Source organism: Polyodon spathula, chromosome 54 (genome assembly GCF_017654505.1).
Source record: "Polyodon spathula isolate WHYD16114869_AA chromosome 54, ASM1765450v1, whole genome shotgun sequence".
Classification (NCBI taxonomy): domain Eukaryota; kingdom Metazoa; phylum Chordata; class Actinopteri; order Acipenseriformes; family Polyodontidae; genus Polyodon; species Polyodon spathula.
Genome location: NC_054587.1, coordinates 1,492,565 through 1,513,852, shown reverse-complemented (window position 1 = coordinate 1,513,852; position 21,288 = coordinate 1,492,565). Strand labels below are relative to the sequence as shown.

Genomic DNA, 21,288 nt, shown 5'->3' with positions numbered 1-21,288 from the left:
AAAAAAATTGTGTTCTAGACTGGTTTAAAAAGGGGTCCAGATGACTCTGCTTGCTCCAGGCAGGTGACCCTAATAATGTGTTTCAAGGTACTGTTTCTTTTAGAGCCGGGCTCTATCAGCCTGAATCCTGTTACTTTGCACCAGGTTGCTGGGCTTTCTGCTCAATGCCATCGTTCTCGGTTTATTGTGCTTCGGAGCAGCAGCCGGGGGGGAAGTATCCAAGCCGAGGAAAATCGAACGCAACGGGCGTCAATCAAACCCAACGCTTTCCTATTGGTGACTCCGAATAGCTCCGCCCCGTCCGATCACAACTCAGCTGGTAAGAAACACGCCTCCTAGACTGAAAGCAGCTAAACCTGTCGTGTGATTAACGAGATGTTCCACTGAAGAACCCTTCAAACGCTCTAAAAATTAAATATTTAAAAAAAATGTTTGGAGTGCTTCGCTTCAGTTATCAATGTCTGTGCGACCCAGTTTCTTCTATAAGGGTCCACAGGACATTAACTGATGAGAGAGGGTCCACTGGGCATAATACCAGATATAAGAGACAGAATCGACTGGACGTTACCCGATTATAAACCCTGTTTTAATTTAAACACACTTACTGCTCACTTCCTTATCTTCAGAGTTGTCAGTCTGTATCCTGCCATGCAGGAGCTGACAATCAGAGACAGTAAGAAGCTGGAATGGTGTGAAGTCTGGCATTTCAATAGAGTGGCTCAGTGATTTAACATAAGCAATAAAACACAAATACTGCCTGAAAACTATAAAAGTCAGGGTTGATACATGTTTATTTAAGCAAATTAAAAAATCCTGTCTTTTTTACATTGTTTCAATATAACTTCACACAAATTAAGTCGTACAGGCTTTTTAAAACATAAAAATTGACTCGCACCCCCAGACCTCCCAAAAACGTTAAGTTGCACAGTTATAACTACAAAGGAAAATGGCAAAATAAAAAAAAAAACAAAGTTGTGTTCAATAACTGGCCCAAAAAACAAAAAAAAAAAAGAAGTCGCCTAAAACGTTCCCTCGCCTTTGTTTCTCTCCCCTCAGAATATTTTAGGGGTGTCCAGTTAAATAATCAAGCTCGATACCCCATAATTTCAGCTTAATTTACATTTCACAAATTACTGTCAAATGCAATTGTGTAATTTATTTTTAAAAATGGTGGAGAAAGAAACACACAAACATTTCACATGTTCAAAAAATTGTATTGGAGTTGATGTGAGAGCAAGGATTTGTACGAGTTTTCAAAGGGACTGGAGCAAGTTCTCAAACTGAATGTTTAATGGGTCACGGAGGAAACAATTTCGTTAGAAAGACCAAAAGAAACTTCAACTTACTTAAATTTAGAGACACAGAAAGGCTTCTATTCAAAATGTTAATCACTGAATTTATTCTTTTAGTATTTCTAAAATTCAGCGCTATTAAAACGTTCAAGTCTCAGGAGGATCCAATTTGTTTGCCTTTTGCTCAAGCTTTTTGCTTTCTTTGAAGAAGTGTGGCTAAAGGACAGGTTTTACGTTCCGCTCGCCAGCTTTGCTTTAATATAACCGACCACAATATTCAATGAGCCATTAACACTGCTTTCAGTGACTCCAACTTGAGGACAATGAAAAAGAGCATTTAATAAACCCGATCAGCTTGAACTGCAGTCTAACTTCCAAGACCCATAAAACAGTAGCTTCCAATAAACCTGGTCCAGTGCTACTCAAAATCTTAGACCCTGAAAACACACCTTCAAGAAAATGAAACTGTCAAGAGCACATCAAGTCGTTTCCCTCCCCCTCAGGACACCCCATCCTCATTTTATTTTGTGTGCTCCTTTCTCTCTTTCTACCAGAGGTCTCAACGGTGGTACAATTCAGGATCGTGGCATTTCTCTCTCTCTCCCCTCTACCCTAACCCTCCCCACTCGTTCTCTCCATTTCTACCAGAAGTCTCTGCGATGGTAGGCATCTGGGTCGCAGTATTTGGTCACGACGACTCTGTTTGCGAATTTGCGCCCAGTCAGCCCCTGCATGGCCTTCTGACAGTCGAAGACGGAGACAAATTCAACGAAGATCTGAAACACAGGGAGGAAAGAGGACAGCGAAGTCAAAGCGAGAGGTTAAGTCTCAGATAAAAAAAAAAAAAAAAAAAAAAAAAAAGTCTTGATAGAGCATTAGAGCAAAGAACAGACTGAAATTATGCTCTCTTGGTACAGACATTCATCAGCACAAGTTCAAACAGAGAGGAGGGAGAAAAACAGCATTAGAGCAAGTAAAATTTGACTATTTCCATCAAAATCAGGGTCTACTGTATATTAAAGACATTTCAGAGGGCTGTATCGCATCAATATCAGGGTCTATTGTGTATTACACACCATCAGGCCCTACAGTGTATTCCATAGAGAACAGTACCCGATGTGTAATAAAGCTTTAGAAAATGACATCTCATTGACTAGTACCCTTGGCAGGCAGGTATATTAACTATCAATAGAAGACCAGTGCCTTTTCACCTGGGCAGATTTCCTTGACCATCTACTCATCTGGATTAAAAAAGACACAAAACTTCGCTGTTCAAGTTTGAAACCACAAAACAGTTGCTCATTTAAGCGCAACAAGATCTTCCAGGGTGGGAGGCACTGGGAAATACCGGACCTTTCAGGGGCTCATTACACCCCTGGGCGGTCCGGTATTCCCTAATACTGCCCACCCTGTCGAGCCTTATGCTTACATTTCAGACAGGTGTATTAATCAGCCCTGCTGTTTATTATAAAGGTATTTCACACGCTGTATTAATGCTTTCAGATGCGGTATTAACCCTTTGCGGTCCTAAGTTGAACCAGGTCCGAAAAAAAAAAAAAAGGGGGCGTATCTGAGCAATATAGATGCACCTGCAACAGAGATAACACAGACACAAAGGAGATGCTGCTTCCGCATCCAGAACATAAAATAGTGACTTGAATCGCATTATTGAGGAGTTTGGTGATAAAACAGGAGAGGATTTATCAGTATGCACGTCTATAAAGAGGTATGTGAAAAATACAGTGAACAAGGGGTGGGGCTTGGCTGGAGAAGCAGTACTGATGTCCTTTTGCCATGCAGGGCCTTTAAAACCCGTTTCATTCTGAAAAAATGTTTTTTAAAAGTGTGTGTAAAATAAACAGCTTGTGTGTAAATAAACTGGACCCAACGCGCCCGACAAGCACTGAATGAATGGACCGCAAAGGGTTAATACCAGTCCTGCTGTTTATAATAAAGGCATTTCAATGCTGCAGTAATGCTGAATATTATAAAAGGTATTTCAGACGCTGTATTAATGCTGCGTCCATGAGGTATTTCAGGTGCTGTATTAAATCAGCCCTGCCTGCGTGACTCCGAGTCTCACCTTGCCGCATCCCGGCACCTCCAGCCCGTCGACGGGGCGCGGGATCTCGATGGATTTGACCGCCCCGTACTTGCTGCACTCGTCCCGCACGTCCTCCACGATCTCCTCGTACTCGTCATCATCCAGCAGCTCCTCCGGGGCCACCATGTTCATGAGGCACAGCACATCTGTGGGGAGCCCCCCCATCTGAACCACCTGCGTGTTCATGAGCCCCGGGACCTGCAGAGTGACTGGGGTCTGATTTATACTGGTCTGAGAGGTGAGAGAGCAGAGAGGACAGACAGAGATCAATACACAGGGGTTACAGAGAGGACAGACAGAGATCAATACACAGGGGTTACAGAGAGGACAGACAGAGATCAATACACAGGGGTTACAGAGAGGACAGACAGAGATCAATACACAGGGGTTACAGAGAGGACAGACAGAGATCAATACACAGGGGTTACAGAGAGGACAGACAGAGATCAATACACAGGGGTTACAGAGAGGACAGACAGAGATCAATACACAGGGGTTACAGAGAGGACAGACAGAGATCAATACACAGGGGTTACAGAGAGGACAGACAGAGATCAATACACAGGGGTTATAGAGAGAACAGACAGAGATCAATACACAGGGGTTATAGAGAGGACAGACAGAGATTAATATACAGCGGTCCTTGAGTGGCTTACCCAGTTATGATCTTTCAGTTTTGTATTTTTTTTCCTCTCAATAAAAAACATTTTTTCCCCTTTTTATTGTTTTCCCCCCCATAATTTATAATGTAGCCCAGGACTATGGATGGGTACAATATTGTTTTTTCCTCATTAAACGTATTGAAACTGATGAACTACACAACTGGAGTAAGTGTGCAAAAACTTGACCACACATGGCTTCACACTGGCTTTTAATGTCACGGTTTTATTACAGTGCAAATTATTTTGCGTGATTTTTTTTTTTAAATCTTGGTTGATATCCCTTATTCTGTTATTACTTCTTTGTTAATTTCTTCAAAATTGTACAGCATTTAAAAATGCAGTGAAAAGGCAGGGAGCGAGCATACGTATTTATGAACAAGCCATTAGTATAACTTGCAGCAGGAATCTTTCAAAAAGTAGTGACGTCCTGACGTACAGGAATTATTACAAACTCTGTTTATACAGGAATGTCACTGAATGTAGACATGGACTGAATGCCAACATCTAACTGAAACGCTGCTTTCAAGTGGGACACCCTGTATCGTACCGACACGATGCAGCTTGATTCAAAGGATTGCAGAGATCCAGAGTTGAAAAAAGTACTGTCGAAACTGACGGGTTTCAGTTGTTCTGTTGTTGCTGCCTGTAGCAGAATAACTGCTAGAAAGTGTATTTTGCGATATGAAGGCGTGTTTACATCACAGGCTGTACAGCCTACTATATGCATTCTGTGATACTGGAACTAACAGATACAACTACTGTAATAGTCCTATCTAATGAACTGTCAAAGTAAAAAAAAATTCTAATAAAACTTCCCATTCATGTCCTTCACTTTGAGTGCGTTGCTCCCTAATGCACTTACTCCTGACTACACCACTGCCATGAACAATCATTCAATATTCTAGACCATGCTTCGACATGGATTCATTTCTAACAGTACAAACTGATATTTAAGCTGTTCTTACCAGGGTCGCATTCTGGGACCATCCACCTCTCTCTCTCTCATAATCACAGTACGAAAGATATGAGAAATACAGACAGATATTTAAGGTGTGTCCTTACCAGGGTTGCGTTCTTGGCACCCCATATATACCTCAAACAGTACAGTAGATAGATAGATATAGATGAGATGTATAATAAAGGCATGTTCTTACCAGGGTTGCATTCTTGGCCCCTACACTGGCTCTCTGCACCAGCAGCTTCTTGTCTCCCAGCTGCATCCCGTTCAACCCGGCTATGGCCTGCGAGAGAGAGCAATGAGCCTGGAGAAGAGACAGACACCATAAACACAATACAAACATCATAATCTACACTGATCAACTGACATTCAACCCGGCTACTGCCACAGAGAGGGAGTAGTGAGCCTGCAGGAGAGGCAGAGGCATGGGCACTACAGTATCAATTGTTTAGGTATACTGTTGAAATGATCAGAAGCCAGGAGTTTTGAACAAGGTTAGAGACTCGCTAGACTGCTGCACCCAGTCCTGGGTTTCAGAACTCACCTCAATGAAGTCTAGTGCGAGTTTCTAGCCCTGCTCAAACTCCTGGCTCTATCATTTCAACAACGTAGCCAAACAATTAATATTATAGTGCCTGTGCCTCCATTTCTCCTCCAATCCTCAGGCAATAGCCAGGTTTGAATATTGATTAGTATAGATTATGATATTTAGTGTCTATATCTCCTCCGTTACCAATTCGACAACTGAACAAGATGCAACAGAAACAGAAAGCACACACCTAAAATGTGCTAACGAGTTTTCAGTAACAATTGCTGAAGGAATATTTGACAAGTTAAACCGTTCCAGCCCTCACTTACAGAGAGGGACTGTGTGTAAAGATACTAACCCTCTAGTCCTAAGTTAAATGGTCCACTGCGCAGTGTTGAGAAGACGAGTTTGTTTTTAAAAAGGGGGCGGAGTCAATCAATAAACCCGAATGTGAAGTTACAGACACAGACCGTCAGACCTGGGGTCAACTATAATTACAACTATTAAAAGGATATTTTGTTCAAATACAATTACAGTTTTGTTGCAGTAATTATACTGAAAAAACACTAAAAAGTAACAAACTAGACACATTAACATGTTTACTGCTGATATGCAGTGGACTGTATGTTTATCGGCTCATGAAATTCGGAAAAAATAAGTATGACCAACAGGTGTGTAATTGATAAATTATATGGTATAATTATGCAAAGGCCAGACCGGGTGTCACAATACGCTAAACATACAGACGTCTCGGAGCGTTGTGTGGCACAAGATGAAGTCGAGAGCCTCCAAACCCCAAGTTCATATATTCCACGAATAAAACTTTGAACTACACACTAACTTAATCTGAGTAAATTGATTTAATTGAAACATGCGGAAGTAAATATTTCTTTGTGTTGAATTTTACAAAAAGATCCACCTGGAGGCAGAGTTGAGACGGCACGGAATTCATTCAATTTATTTATTTCTTTTTTTTTTTAAATGCAAGACGCTGTTTCAGCAGAACGGGAGTAAAAAAAAAAAAAAACAAACAAACAAAAAAAACAGTAATTTGTTCAAGGTCTGTATCGGAGAGTGGTAGATAATGGCAGCCCTGGGTTAGAATTACAATTCTGACGTTGTAATTGCAATTACAAATTTCACAGAGCTCCAGTTGTAACGGACTACAGGTCTGCTTACTGTATTTTGTTGATAGTGAGTTCTGACTGTTGTATCAAAACTGCAAACAAGTGCGATTCACAGGAAAACCGTGTGACTATTAAAGGTGTAAGAATGCGCAGCGGTCCAACTTGTGTGGAATGTGACTGAATTGTGTGTGAACAGTTCAAGTTGGGCCGGTGACGCGCTGTGACTAAAACATCATGTACCTCGCAGGAGGCACTTTTGACATGCATACGGTTAAATGTTACCCAGACAGAGAGAGAGAGAGAGAGAGAGAGAGAGAGAGAGAGAGAGAGAGACACACTCCTATACCGTTCCCCTCTCTCACCCGGCACGTACACAGAGGGGTTCTCTCATGCCCAGACAGACAGAGAGAGACTCTCTCTAGTTTAGAGTGTCTGTGGGTGGATGGTTACCTGGTCCATGACGTTGACATCCACGTACTCACAGAAGGCGTACCCCTTCGACAGCCCTGTCGCGCTGTCCTTCACCAGGTTAAATGCTTTCAGAGGCCCGAAGGAGGTCAATAGCTCCTTCACCTGAAGGATAAATGTTTTTACAAATCTAAAAATGAATGCAATGTGCTGCATTTAGATTACATAAGGCCTTTTAATATTAGTACAGTTGGTTATTTTGTTGTATATATCTATGTGCTCATAGTGTTCAATATAACTATATTTACAGGATTAACAACGCTTGTGTGACCTGTCTTGCCAATAGACCATTTGAATTTGAAATAAAATATGGTTCACAATGAAAATGATTTGTATTAACATTTCATATAGATTTGCAGCATCTGTAAACCTCACAACTATACAGCAACGGATTGTACCAGTACTTGCTTAGTCAGTGAACTGCTCCATTCCTTGCCGCATTCTACTAATGCTCTTAATTATAAACTACTTCCTGTATCGTGTATTTGACTTTACACTTGTAATCAAATCAATCTTTATTTGATATAGTGCCCTTCACATTGAATTGTAGCAAACAAGAAAACATTTAATACAAAAAACAATTAGAATGCAATACAAGGTAAAAACATTACTTAATATTAAGATGTGAATGGTAGACTATAGAAGCGTCTTCAGTCGTATTTTAAAACTGCAACAGCTGATGCTTCCCTTACGCCTTTGTTTCATCTAGAATGGATCATCTAGATCCTGGAGTGCAATGAATTCCCCAAGAAGCTCACTAGTAAGGAGAAAGCAGCCTGGAACAGCTTTGTCGCAGTGGTTCGGGGCTTCCTGGGCAATCACAAGGCCGACAACTATGTGGAGCTGGTTGAGACTCTGGTGAAGAACTACGGCACAATGGGCTGTAGGATGTCCCTCAAAGTCCATATCCTTGATGCTCATCTTGATAAATTCAAGGAGAACATGGGAGCGTACTTGGAGGAGCAAGGCGAGCGCTTCCACCAGGATATACCGGACTTTGAACGCCGCTACCAAGGACAGTATAACGAGAACATGATGGGAGACTACATTTGGGGGCTGATTCGTTCAAGTGATTTACAGTATAATCGTAAATCTCGAAAAACTACTCACTTCTAAATCTTTTGTAGTCATTTTTGTACTACTTTAGTATAAATACATGTTAATTTGGATTCATATGTTGTTTTTTTCTGACTTTGTGAACGAAAAGACACACATTTGACCGTTTTCTCATTGGAAATAATGATATTTTGATATCACTGTCCTGGCCACAAAAGCAAAGCCTGTGGGGAATAATAGCCATTTTCTATACTTTTGAGGCATAAGCAATTAGGAAATAACACTTACTACCCAGGAACAAAAAATAAAATTGTTACACGGTGTTATTAACTTATGTCAAATCGCGTATATGTAACGCAATTCTGTGTAACGTTGTTAAGATAGGTTAACGCAGCCTCTTTTATACACCACCATGTATCTAGCACGTTATGTTAACGTTACTTATCCACATGACGTTCGTTTGCATCTGTGCTAGCTTCAATGTCGAAATGTATGTGTTAGTCTAGCAGATGTCTTATTTATCTTTCTTATTTGTGGATGCTTCTCTTTTGTAGTTGCACATCCACCTATTTCATTGCCACAAGGCAAACAAACGTGCTAAAACCCAAAACGCCTTGTGCGGTGAAGGAGGAAGAGGGAGTTTAGCTGCCTGTCAATCTTGAGCAAGGACGACGCTCACGAGGGGACAGAACAATTGTAAAGCACTTTTTTCTGCTGTCCCAAAACGTGTGGTATCCCTCTTGCAGCTTGTCTTCTAACTAAAACCAGGAAAAGTGAACATGTTACCCGTTTTGGCCTGGCTCCCTGTGTAAGATTCTGCTGAATGGATTAGCACTGAGTTATTTGCAGGAGTTACTGACCCCGTATCTTCCAAACCACACTCTGAGATCACAGGATGTGGGGCTGCTGGTTATTCCCGGGGTCAACAAAAGCAACACGGGAGGAGGGAGGGCTTTTTCTTGTAGAGCTAAATTATGGAATGTTCTGCCTTCATTTGCCAGGGAAGCTGGGACCGTTACAGCTTTCAAGTCAAGATTAAAAATGCACATTTATAAAATGGCTCTCTTATCTTAGTGGGTTTTAAAGTAACTTTAAAATTGTTGCTTTTGAATTGTGTATACTGTTATATAAATATATTGTATAGTCTGTATACAGTGCTTTGCGATACTTTTGTATAAAAAGCGCTATAGAAATGCAATAAATAAATAAAAACAGGCAGCTGATTCCATAATTAAGGAGCCCTAAAGCCAAATGCTCTGCCGTCTGTGTTCTCTTTTGATACCTTTGGGACAGTAAGCAATCCTGCATCCTGGGATCGCAGTGGTCCTCTACGTAAGTATGGTATTAAAATATTTAGATACGAAGGACCCAAACCGTTTAATGCTTTGTAAGTAATAAGCATGACCTTAAAAATTGACCCTAAACCTTACAGGAAGCCAATGTAGGGCTGCCAATACCAGCATAAATGTGATCAAGTCTTCCACTTCTTGTTAAAACCCAGGCAGCAGCGTTTTGCACAAGCTGCAGTCAGGATAGCATGTATCTGGGAATACCAGATAACAGAGCACTGCAACAATCCAGTCTGGATGTTATGAAAGCATGCATCAGTCTCTCTGCATCTTCCATGGAAAGAAAGCGTCTTATAGTTTAGTGATTTCTTAAATGAAAAAAAGACACTAGTTATCTCATTTTTTGTCATTGCTGTTATTTGAAATCATTCTAATCTATTCATTGTACTTACTATAAGCTCATACTGGACTTTAGTCATATAAGCAAATATTTAACAAGTTCACTGCTCTTAGTCAAATCTGCTCTTTCTTGTAATTTACTGTATGCTCTATTTTCTGCTCCTACTTGAATTTTCTTTTCTACTGATGCTATTGTACTTTACAACACGTATCAACTTTCACTCTGGATAAGGGCATCTGCTAAGAAATAAATAATAATACTACCACTACAAGTAACCCACCAGGACCATCGCATGAATCGCGACCTGCATATCGTAATAAGTATTGTACTGTTTGATAAGTGTAAAGCGACACCCCTTCCCGTGAGTCGTGTACAGTGATGCTTGGCAGGTACGGACACAGACACGGAGCGGGTGTCAGGCGTGTCTCTTGGGTGAGAGACGGCTCTGTCACACTAACCTGGTCATCGTTGAGATAGTTCGGCAGGCCTCCGATGAACAGCTTGTGAGCAGAGTCGGGGACTACAGTGGACACAACGCCTGGAGGGGGAGATTAGAGGGGTTAGTTCATTCATACTGCATTTTCATACTAAAAAATAAAACACACACATTTATATACAGGAGTTCAGGCTCAGATAGTCGCACACACTCCCCCTCCTGATCACACACTTTCAGACAGGCTCTCATTTCACGCCAGGGACATGCAGATCTCCCTCCCTCCCCTGGCATGTATACAAAGTGGTTCTCCCTCATGCCCCAGACAAACACTCTCACCCCGTCCTGGCATGTACACAGAGGGGTTCTCTCATTCCCAGACAGACCGAGAGAGACACTCTCCTACTCCCCTTTCTCACCTGGCACATACACCGAGGGGTTCTCGCTCATACCCGGGAGGGGCTGGTAGTCGTGGGGGCGCCTGATTTTGAGGCTCTGTCCCTGGAAGATGATGCCATCGAACGCCATGGCCTGAGTCGTCTCGTCAACCGAGCGGAACTGAAGGGGTTAATACAAAATAGAACACAAGGGGAGGAAAAAAACATCAGCTACAGAAACACCAAAATAAAAACAGAGTTGCACGAAGCAATTGGGATGGAGTGCTCTACAGAAATCAGGTGCTGACAATCAGATGAGGGTCATTGGCGCCGATGGGGCTAGTTTTCCATTCACAGTGAAACAACTTAAGAAACAGCTTCTTTGGTTTTAACCTCCGGGAAAGCAAAATTCTTGCCTTGCTTGATATGGGGTCTAGATTATATTCTATTTATTTTTTTTTTTTTACCTCTAGGAAAGCAAAGTTCTTGTCCTGGTTGATCTGCACAGCCAGGACTGGGTTCCCTGGTGCCTGAGTCAAGCCTCCCAGTCTCATCTGAGCATTGAAGAAATCCATCATCGCTTCCTACAGGGAGCACAAACATCATTAAACACAGAACACACTCAGACCATATTATACTTAACACGCTGTTACCATATTCTGAACATTATATATAATGTGCATTAGAATAAATGTATTGTCATGCTCGTGAAGCACTCTGTACAAAAAAAATAATTACTTTCAATGACAAACTACAAATCTCTGCGTCTTCCAGTGGAAACGTTTGCCATTAAATTCACACTGAAGACACTGACCATGAATTTAAGGTTTCTTTTAGAACATCTACAATACTGCTCTCACCTCAGTTGATTAGTATAATCGATAATAATTCTTAGTTACTTTGATTCTTGTTCTCACCTCAGTGATGCTGAAGGGAATGTTCATAGTGTGGTTTTGAAACCTATTATTAACGATCATTATAATGATTGACTTACGCTCGGTCTCTTTCTCTCACCTCAGTGATGCCGAAGGGGATGTTCCCCACGTAGAGGCGGCGCGCCTGTCTGGTCATCTGGCTCCCCACCACAGGCACAGGAGTCGGGGTGACTGCCAGCCCATCGGGGGTCATCGTGGGGAGCAGGGCTGTGGCAGGGATTTGACCAGCAGCTAGAGAGAGAGAAAGGGAGAGAGTTTGCACGTCACCCAGAACTATCAAAAACACTCACCACAGTGCACAGTATATTAGAGACAGGGTATTTATGCTACACTGCATTTGAGTGATGGTGAGACTGTTGGTGTATTTTCCCTTGCATTGCACTGGGGCTATGTGTTCAAAGGAGACAGACAGACAGACAGACATATTAGAGACAGTCTTTACCCTGCATTGCCTTGTACTGCAAGGGGGTGATGTGTTCGAAACCTGGCGGAGGCACATCCCAGTACTTTCTCACTTTTTTCTTTTTCTCACGTGGAGGAGAGCGGCTGCTGAGAGAAAGAGGGAGGGAAAGGAAAAGAGCAAAAAGGTTATTTTTTGTAAAGCAGGGCTCCAGACCTCCAGAGCCAATGGCGCTAAGGGCATAATAACTGGTTGCCAAATCCAATCGTTGGGTGTCAGGAGCAAGCTGGGTGCTATCATATTCAACTGCTTAATACAACAAAAACGTATTCCACTACAGCGATACTAAAACAGTAACTCAGTTTGTACTCACTTGTTTATTTCCTCATTCTGTTCAGTGGTTAACTTATGCAGCTGTTGACTGCAATGAAAACAACATGTTTATACTTTAGATATTTTGCAAGCACATTGTCATATATTTGAAATATTTCCAAACCATTCTTTTTCATTAGCAGCGAATGGGAGGTTTTCTACTGCAATCGGGTCAGCTGTATTAAATTAATTTTTTTCTCAGCAGTTACTTCAGCAGCACATTGCTATGGATACTGCTGTCCGGGAAGGTGCACACTTCCTAGTTACGCTCCTAAGTATATATTTACTTTCTGCTTTCACTGTTCAGCTGACCCTGCTTTAGAACGAAACTCACGACACAGTGACTGTTTTTAATTAGGGTAGCGTCTTGAATTGCCGTGCCCGCTTCGTTGGCTGAAGAGATATCAGCTCATCATCTAGCACAGCAAGCTACTACTGTCCAACCAAAACGTCAAACACCTGATGGTAAACAACAATTGAGTCTATTATATCTGGGGCAGTTAAAGATGCAGCAAAAGAAAAACTGTTCATCTTGCCTCAAAACTTTACACCACATGATCTGACTGGCAAAATACAGTATTGTAAGAATTTTTTTCTGTTTGGTAGCATTTTAGTTTTTTGTGCCTTTGCTGCGTTTCAGCCCTTCATTATAACTATTTTCTTTATTTTAAGTTTTCGGGGCATTTTGTTAATGGCACATGTGCAACATACAACCCATAGCGCATTTTTTTTATTTGTTTTTCTTGAATGCAGCTATTCATTTCAAGGTACATTTCTACACAACAGTACTGACACAGGTTTGGTCACCATCACTCCTTTTGCACTTCAGTTTAACATGCAATATGCCAGCGCCCCCCCCCCTGCCTCTTTTTACGGACCAACATCACAGTATATACTGTGACTGTGATATTGACACATCTTTTTAAAGGGAGAGGCAGCATTTTTGGGGGTTCCAGGCTCCAGTGAAAGTTGCGACCACTTTAGTCGCAGTTTGGTCCTGTAAAGCCAACCAGATGGATTTCAAGGATGGCGCTAAGACTCCCACTCTAGAGCTGTTTGATCCGTTCCTGGTTTTACTAAGTTTAGAAAGACACCTGAGCTTGTTACCTGTACACTGTGTGGCTAAGCAAGCTTGCAGTAAAACCTGGAATGGGTACAGGAGACTTATTTCCGTCGCTGGAGAGTGAGGGAGAACTACCAAAACAAACTGCGTCTGGATTATATTATGTCGCTATTTCTGTGTGAGTTCAGCATAAATTTACTTCAACTAATCAGAGGTCGCGTAACGCAAAATAAATCCATTGGATGGAAAAACATTGTCTATTACACTGCAGCAAAATGACCGTAAAATACTTGCTTGTTTTAAAAAAAAAAAAACTGTTCTGTAATATAACAGCACTGATTAAGGTACACTCCAGGCCTGTAGATGGCAGCAATAAGCCTCATCCTTAATGTTGCTGCGTAAGCCAAATATATTTACTTTTAGGCCCTATCCACACTACATAACCGATCTGGAGAACCGTTTTCATTAATGCAGCTCAAAGTGTCCACACTGAAGTACCGTGTCATGTTCAGCAGGGCGTAATGTGTACACACACTATGTTGTTGAAGCTGACACCCTGGGATCCTTCAAGAAGCTGCTTGATGAGATTCTGGGATCAATAAGCTACTGACAACCAAACGAGCAAGATGGGCCGAATGGCCTCCTCTCGTTTGTAAACTTTCTTATGTTCTTATGTTCTTATGTTCTTACAATTAAAACAGTTCAATTAGTGCAGGGACAAATATCCGAGCAAGTATTTTTTGACATGTATTCAGATACAAAATTCAGATGCTCGGATTCGCTAGAAACTACAAAAATACCTTGACCTTATTTACCACCTCACAAGAAGTTGCGCTACAGTTTCAAATGAAAAAGCCGCGTTATACATGTTTTTACATATCTATATAAAATATAAAACACAAGATCAACACAGCAGCTCAAGCCTCTATTTAAAAGTTTTAGGAGATCAAAAAATAAACAAACCAGATTATGTGCGCGCAAGCATAGTGCACTCTCTATGGAGAGCTATCGGGTCAAAAAAGCGTTGCTACTTTTGCGTGAATGAGAATCTCATGACAGAAAAAGGCAAGCACGTCATTCTGAATTGCCTCATTTAAACAGTGCCCAAGTTGCTGTAAATGTGTAGTCATTTTTATATGGATTGTATGGGTTATATATTGTTTGTTGCTACTTATGTGGAACGTAATAAAGGAGAACCAAAACCGTGAGTCTTTCCCCCTTCGTTTTACAACGCCATTTCAACGTTTGTTTTATTTGAAGCGTTTAAAGTTCATTTTCTGTTTTTGTTTGCTTGTTCAGCTACAATAAGGCACAAGTAAACCTCATGTTATTACTTCTATGAAAACATGTCTATGCCCACTGTTCACAGTGAAGAAACGGCAATGGAATTAAATAAAATGCAAAACACTACACACTATAAATGGAAGTAGAAATAGATATAAAACCATGAAACATTTTACTTTGAAAATCCCCGAATCATGACATAAAAATGTCATGATTCATGACATAAAAAGTAAAGCAAACAAATGCTTCCAGGTAACGTTAGCAGTTTCATTGTTATATCAACACATTTGGTGGCTTTTTTTTTTTTTTTTTTACGAAAGTAAATGTTCTGGAATTAAATTGTTTAAAAATAAGAAAAAAAATATATATATAAAATTTTATAAGACATCATTTATTAAAAAACAAAATTACAATAGGTCTGTTTTTACACTCCATTTGTTCTGGGCAGCCACCAGAAATTTAAACTCGGCACATATACGCACTAGTTTCTAGTTTCAAAAGACTGGTGGTCGTCATGTTGCTCAAGTATAAATTTGATAAATTAATACAATTTTTTTATTTTATTCGTACGATAATCACAATTATCGTGATAAGTTACAGACGATAACCGATAGCTGAAAATGTCATTATCTTCCAACGCTAGCGTGTACAGTGTTTGTATTGTTGTCAGGATCTGTTTTGTGTGTTATTAACCTCCTGCTGCAGTCCCTGCGTCTGTGTTGTGCAGCCGCGTTGTGAAGTGTTGCGAGGCAGTGCACGATTACCTCCTCTGGCGGCAGTCTTTGTGCTTGTGTATGGAGTGCAGTTGTGCAGTGCAGCTGCGCTGTGCGTTTGTCTGGCTGCGTTGTGCGCTTCTGCACCCATCTCATTACCTCCTCCAGCGATGATCCTTGCTGCCGCTGCGTCTCTCTCGGCTCCTCCTCTCCCGGCTCTTCGTTGCCGTTGGAGTCGGCATCTTCTTCTCATCGCTGCGGCTTCGCAGGGGGCTGGGACGCCGGTGACGGTTCTCCTTGTCACGCTCTTCCATCACAGAGAGAGAACGGCATGGTCAGCACGAAAACATTCTGACAGCTGAGTACATACTCATGAAACACACGCTTTCCACAATCATCTGGTGAACTACAATAAGCTATGGACAGGAATGACAAACAGATATATAGTGCTCCACACAAGCCTCGTGCTAGGTGTTTTGCACATTGAAAAAATATCAATACGTTATGATATTTAAATGTAATGTTTAAAGAATACACAGCAATTTTGCAATATACTTAATTGGTCAATTACTTATATACTGCACACAGTAGCTAGAGAATGGATCTGGGAACTGCTAGAAACACATGACCAGCAAGTTTGGGCTGAATCCATTCACTTGCAATGCATGTTTGTGATTGGTGAATAAGCGGCACTGTCTTGGGCCTCCCTCAACCTAACAATCTACCAGTCAACCGAATGTTTGGGAAGAATCTATATAATACACTGTAGTGTGTTTGAAGAGAGTCTGGGTGCCTAATATTGTTATAGCAGGGCGAGCAATAAGGAATCAATATCGTTTTTTGCATAAGGATTATGGTTACGTTTTACTTTTTGTAGTACGTGCATGCAAGTTTTTTGTAACGTATCTGTTGCTCTATAATCTAAAAACTAAAATCTGTTTGCTTCACAGCCACAGTCAACAAGGCAAATTGTTTTTATTTTAAACCTCGTTTTTGCACAGCAGTTCAGAGTAACATTACAGTTAATGCATACCCCATTAGTTCGCTTAAATATTTATTTAAAGTACACACGACTAAGGTAATGTTGCATTTTACTCACAAATTGAGTAATTTACTCTCCAATTTAGACAATGACCCCAAAGCGTACCTGATGAGCAGGATATAAATGTCAGCCCTATTCATTTTGCCAATTAATCTCTGTGCTGCTTAAATTTACCCACACACGTTTTGATTGTGTTCGTCCTCCCCTGTGGCTCGTTTTCTAGAACTTCTCGTACGTTAACCCTTGGTAAAGTTAAATAAATGTTTTTTTTTTTTCCTGCTTTTGATCTTGTATAATAAAAAAAAAAAAACACACACATTGTACAAAACATCTCCCAAATGAACCTCTACACCCCTACAAAGCGCACACAGGAGCGTTATGCTCAAATGACTGATATGGCTGACTTATGGCAGCGATACCAAGAGGGGGAAAGTAAAAATAATAATAATAATAATACAGCACTAAAATTGCTATGCTGTTCATTGCACATATAAAAGAAACTGCTCTAACCGCAATAAAAAAGAACGTTTCTTCTTATTATTATTATTATTATTCGAATAACTATTATAACAGTGTATTTGTCATTTATTTATTTTTTTTAGTGGGCTTTGAAGCGGTTATTTCTCGCTGGCCCGGTGCAAACCAGCGTGGCGCCGGGGAGCTCGCCACGGCGAACCGGGGCTCGCTGCAGCTTGCTTGCCTGCTTGCCTGACTGCCTGCTTGCCTGCCTGCTTGCCTGCCTGCCTGCCTGCCTGCCTGCTTGCTTGCTTGCTTGCCTGCCTGCTTGCTTGCCTGCTTGCTTGCCTGCCTGCCTGCCTGCTTGCTTGCTTGCCTTGCGGACGACGAACGAACGACGACGGACGAACGAACGAACGAACGAACGGACGGACGGACTGACGGTTTTCCCCCGAACGAACGAACGGACGGAACGAACGAACGAACTTCCTGCCTGCCTGCTTGCTTGCTTGCTTGCTTGCCTGCTTGCTTGCTTGCCTGCTTGCTTGCTTGCTTGCTTGCTTGCTTGCCTGCTTGCTTGCTTGCTTGCTTGCTTGCTTGCTTGCTTGCTTGCTTGCTTGCTTGCTTGCTTGCCTGCTTGCTTGCCTGCTTGCTTGCTTGCTTGCTTGCTTGCTTGCTTGCCTGCTTGCTTGCTTGCTTGCCTGCCTGCTTGCTTGCTTGCTTGCTTGCTTGCTTGCTTGCTTGCTGCTTTGCCTGCTTGCTTGCTTTCTTTGCTTGCTTGCTTGCTTGCTTGCCTGCTTGCTTGCTTGCTTGCTTGCTTGCCTGCTTGCTTGCTTGCTTGCTTGCCTGCTTGCTTGCTTGCTTGCTTGCTTGCTTGCTTGCTTGCTTGCTTGCTTGCCTTGCTTGCCTGCTTGCCTGCTGGAACGAACGACGACGACGAACGAACGACGAACTTGCGGACGAACGAACGCTGCCTGCCTGCTTGCTTGCTTGCTTGCCTGCCTGCTTGCTTGCTTGCTTGCCTGCCTGCCTGCTTGCCTTCCTTGCCTGCCTGCCTGCTCTGCCTGCCTGCCTGCCTGCCTGCTTGCCTGCCTGCTTGCTTGCTTGCTTGCTTGCTTGCTTGCTTGCTTGCTTGCCTGCTTGCTTGCTTGCTTGCTTGCCTTCGCACGAAAACGGACGACGAACGGACGAACGAACGAACGACGGACGGAACGGACGGACGAACGAACGAACTTGACGGACGAACGAACGGACGAACGGACGAACGAACGGACTTGACTGCATGCTTGCTTGCTTGCTTGCCTGCCTGCCTGCCTGCCTGCCTGCTTGCTTTGCTTGCTTGCCTGCCTGCTTGCTTGCTTGCCTGCCTGCCTGCCTGCCTGCCTGCCTGCTTGCTTGCCTGCCTGCTTGCCTGCCTGCCTGCTTGCTTGCCTGCCTGCCTGCCTGCCTGCCTGCTTGCTTGCTTGCCTGCCTGCCTGCTTGCTTGCTTGCTGCCTGCCTGCTTGCCTTGCTTGCCTGCCTGCTTGCCTGCCTGCCTGCCTGCCTGCTTGCCTGCCTGCTTGCCTGCCTGCTTGCTTGCCTTGCTTGCCTGCTTGCCTGCCTGCCTGCTTGCTTGCTTGCCTGCTTGCTTGCCTGCCTGCCTGCCTGCCTGCCTGCTTGCTTGCCTGCTTGCTTGCCTGCTTGCTTGCCTGCCTGCCTGCTTGCCTTGCTTGCCTGCTTGCTTGCCTGCCTGCCTGCTTGCCTGCCTGCCTGCTTGCCTTGCTTGCTTGCCTGCCTGCCTGCTTGCTTGCTTGCTTGCTTGCCTGCTTGCTTGCCTGCCTGCTTGCCTGCCTGCCTGCTTGCTTGCCTGCCTGCTTGCTTGCCTGCCTGCCTGCCTGCTTCCTTGCTTGCTTGCTTGCCTGCTTGCCTGCTTGCTTGCCCTGCCTGCCTGCTTGCTTGCTTGCTTGCTTGCTTGCCTGCTTGCTTGCTTGCTTGCTTGCTTGCCTGCTTGCTTGCTTGCCTGCCTGCCTGCCTGCTTGCTTGCTTGCTTGCTTGCCTGCTTGCTTGCTTGGTACGAACGAACGGACGAACTTGACTTGACCGGACTTGCGAACGAACGGACGAACGACCGACGAACTGCTTGACGAACGACGAACGACGCCGGACGAACGAACGAACTGACGACGACGGACGAACGAACGGACGAACGGACGTACGAACGACGACGAACGAACGAACCTGCTTGCTTGCTTGCTTGCCTGCCTGCTTGCTTGCCTGCCTGCCTGCCTGCCTGCTTGCCTGCCTGCTTGCTTGCTTGCTTGCTTGCTTGCTTGCTTGCCTGCCTGCTTGCCTTGCCTGCCTGCTTGCTTGCTTGCTTGCTTGCCTGCCTGCTTGCCTGCCTGCTTGCCTGCCTGCTTGCTTGCTTGCCTGCCTGCTTGCTTGCTGCTTGCTGCCTGCTTGCTTGCTTGCTTGCCTGCCTGCCTGCCTGCCTGCCTGCTGCCTGCCTGCTTGCTTGCCTGCCTGCCTGCCTGCCTGCCTGCCTGCTTGCCTGCCTGCTCCGCCTGACGACGAACGGACGAACGAACGGACGACGAACGGACGAACGGACGCTTGCTTGAACGGACGGACGGACGGACGAACGACGAACTGACGACGAACGGACGGACGAACGAACGGACGGACGACGGACGAACGACGACGAACGACGAACGGACGCCGACGGACGGACGAACCGAACTGACGGACGGACGAACGAAGGAACGGACGTACGGACGGACGAACTGAAGGCTTGACGAACGAACGAACTGACGAACGCACGGACGACGGACTGACGAACTTGTGCTTGCTTGCCTGCTTGCTTGCTTGCCTGCCTGCCTGCTTGCCTGCTTGCTTGCCTGCTTGCCTGCTTGCTTGCTTGCCTGCCTGCTTGCCTGCCTGCCTGCTTGCCTGCTTGCTTGCCTGCTTGCCTGCCTGCCTGCTGCCTGCTTGCGACGACGGACGGAACGGACGAACGACCGGACGGACGACGAACGTACGAACGAACGGACGAACGAACGACGAACGGACGAACGGACTGAACGACGAACGTCTGCGAACGAACTGGACGACGGACGAACTGACGAACTTTGCCTGCCTGCTTGCTTGCCTGCCTGCTTGCCTGCCTGCTTGCTTGCTTGCCTGCTTGCTTGCCTGCTTGCTGCTTGCTTGCTTGCTTGCTTGCCTGCCTGCTTGCCTGCTTGCCTGCTTGCTTGCTTGCTTGCCTGCCTGCTTGCTTGCTTGCTTGCTTGCTTGCTTGCTTGCTTGCTTGCTGCTTGCTTGCTTGCTTGCTTGCCTGCTTGCTTGCCTGCCTGCTTGCTTGCTTGCTGCTTGCTTGCTTGCTTGCTTGCTTGCTTGCTTGCTTGCTGCTTGCTTGCTTGCCTGCCTGCTTGCCTTGCTTGCCTGCCTGCTTGCTTGCCTGCTTGCTTGCTTGCTTGCTTGCCTGCTGCTTGCTGCTTGCTTGCCTGCTTGCTTGCTTGCCTGCTTGCTTGCTTGCCTGCCTGCTTGCTTGCTTGCTTGCTTGCTTGCTTGCTTGCTTGCTTGCTTGCTTGCTTGCTTGCTTGCTTGCTTGCCTGCCTGCTTGCTTGCTTGCCTGCTTGCTTGCTTGCTTGCTGCCTGCTTGCTTGCTTGCTTGCCTGCCTGCCTGCCTGCTTGCTTGCCTGCTTGCTTTCTCTTTTCTCTTTCTTTTCTGGAAACATACCTTGTTTGTTCTCGTTCAACTGTCTCTCAAATTCGTCGAATTCCGACATTTTGATTATTTTTTTTGTTTGTTTTTCTCCTCCGATAAACACACACCCCCCCCCCCTTAAAACAAAAAAAAAACAAAAAAGACGACCGAAATGTCCCCCCCCCCTTTTTTTTTTTTTTTTTTTACGGCGTCGTTTATAAGCGTATTTTTCTTTTCTTTTCTTCTCTTTTTGTATTTAATTATAAACTCGTTTTATTTGGTTTTCTCGCCGGAATCGAGGAGGCCCAGCTCTCTGCCTCGCGCCGCCGCCGCAGGAAACAAAGCCGAGGAGAGGAGAGTCCGGGAGAGAGGGCCTCCCCGCCGCCGCCGCCCGGGAGGACCGCCAAGCGCAGCGACCTCTGCAGGGCTGGCGGGGAATTGCAGCGTTACTGTGGCTGACATGATTACACACACCACACCCCCCCCCACAAGGAGGACCCCCCAAGCGCAGCGACCGCTGGCAGGCTGGCGGGGAATTGCAACGTTACTGTGGCTGACATGATTACACACACCACACCCCCCCCACAAGGAGGACCCCCAAGCGCAGCGACCGCTGGCAGGCTGGCGGGGAATTGCAGCGTTACTG

The 21,288-nt window shown here is 44.3% G+C and overlaps 1 protein-coding gene across 7 annotated transcripts; it reads right to left on the bottom strand.

The window, feature by feature from the left end:
• Nucleotides 1-774: 774 nt before the first annotated feature.
• Nucleotides 775-20,799, bottom strand: LOC121307238 (splicing factor U2AF 65 kDa subunit-like). 7 transcript variants are annotated; one of them, XM_041239376.1, is made up of 12 exons: nucleotides 20,676-20,799; nucleotides 15,622-15,769; nucleotides 12,404-12,451; nucleotides 12,073-12,179; nucleotides 11,710-11,861; nucleotides 11,163-11,279; nucleotides 10,738-10,876; nucleotides 10,344-10,423; nucleotides 7,123-7,245; nucleotides 5,213-5,320; nucleotides 3,376-3,627; nucleotides 775-2,068 (listed from the first exon to the last, which is right to left on the bottom strand). In XM_041239376.1, exons 1-12 carry the CDS (start codon nucleotides 20,722-20,724, stop codon nucleotides 1,934-1,936), a joined length of 1,458 nt encoding a protein of 485 aa, XP_041095310.1. In that variant the 5' UTR covers nucleotides 20,725-20,799; the 3' UTR covers nucleotides 775-1,933. The 7 variants fall into 7 exon arrangements, with proteins under 7 accessions (XP_041095310.1, XP_041095312.1, XP_041095311.1 ...); XM_041239378.1 differs by having other exon boundaries at nucleotides 5,213-5,299; XM_041239377.1 differs by having other exon boundaries at nucleotides 12,073-12,176.
• Between the last annotated feature and the right edge of the window lie 489 nt (nucleotides 20,800-21,288).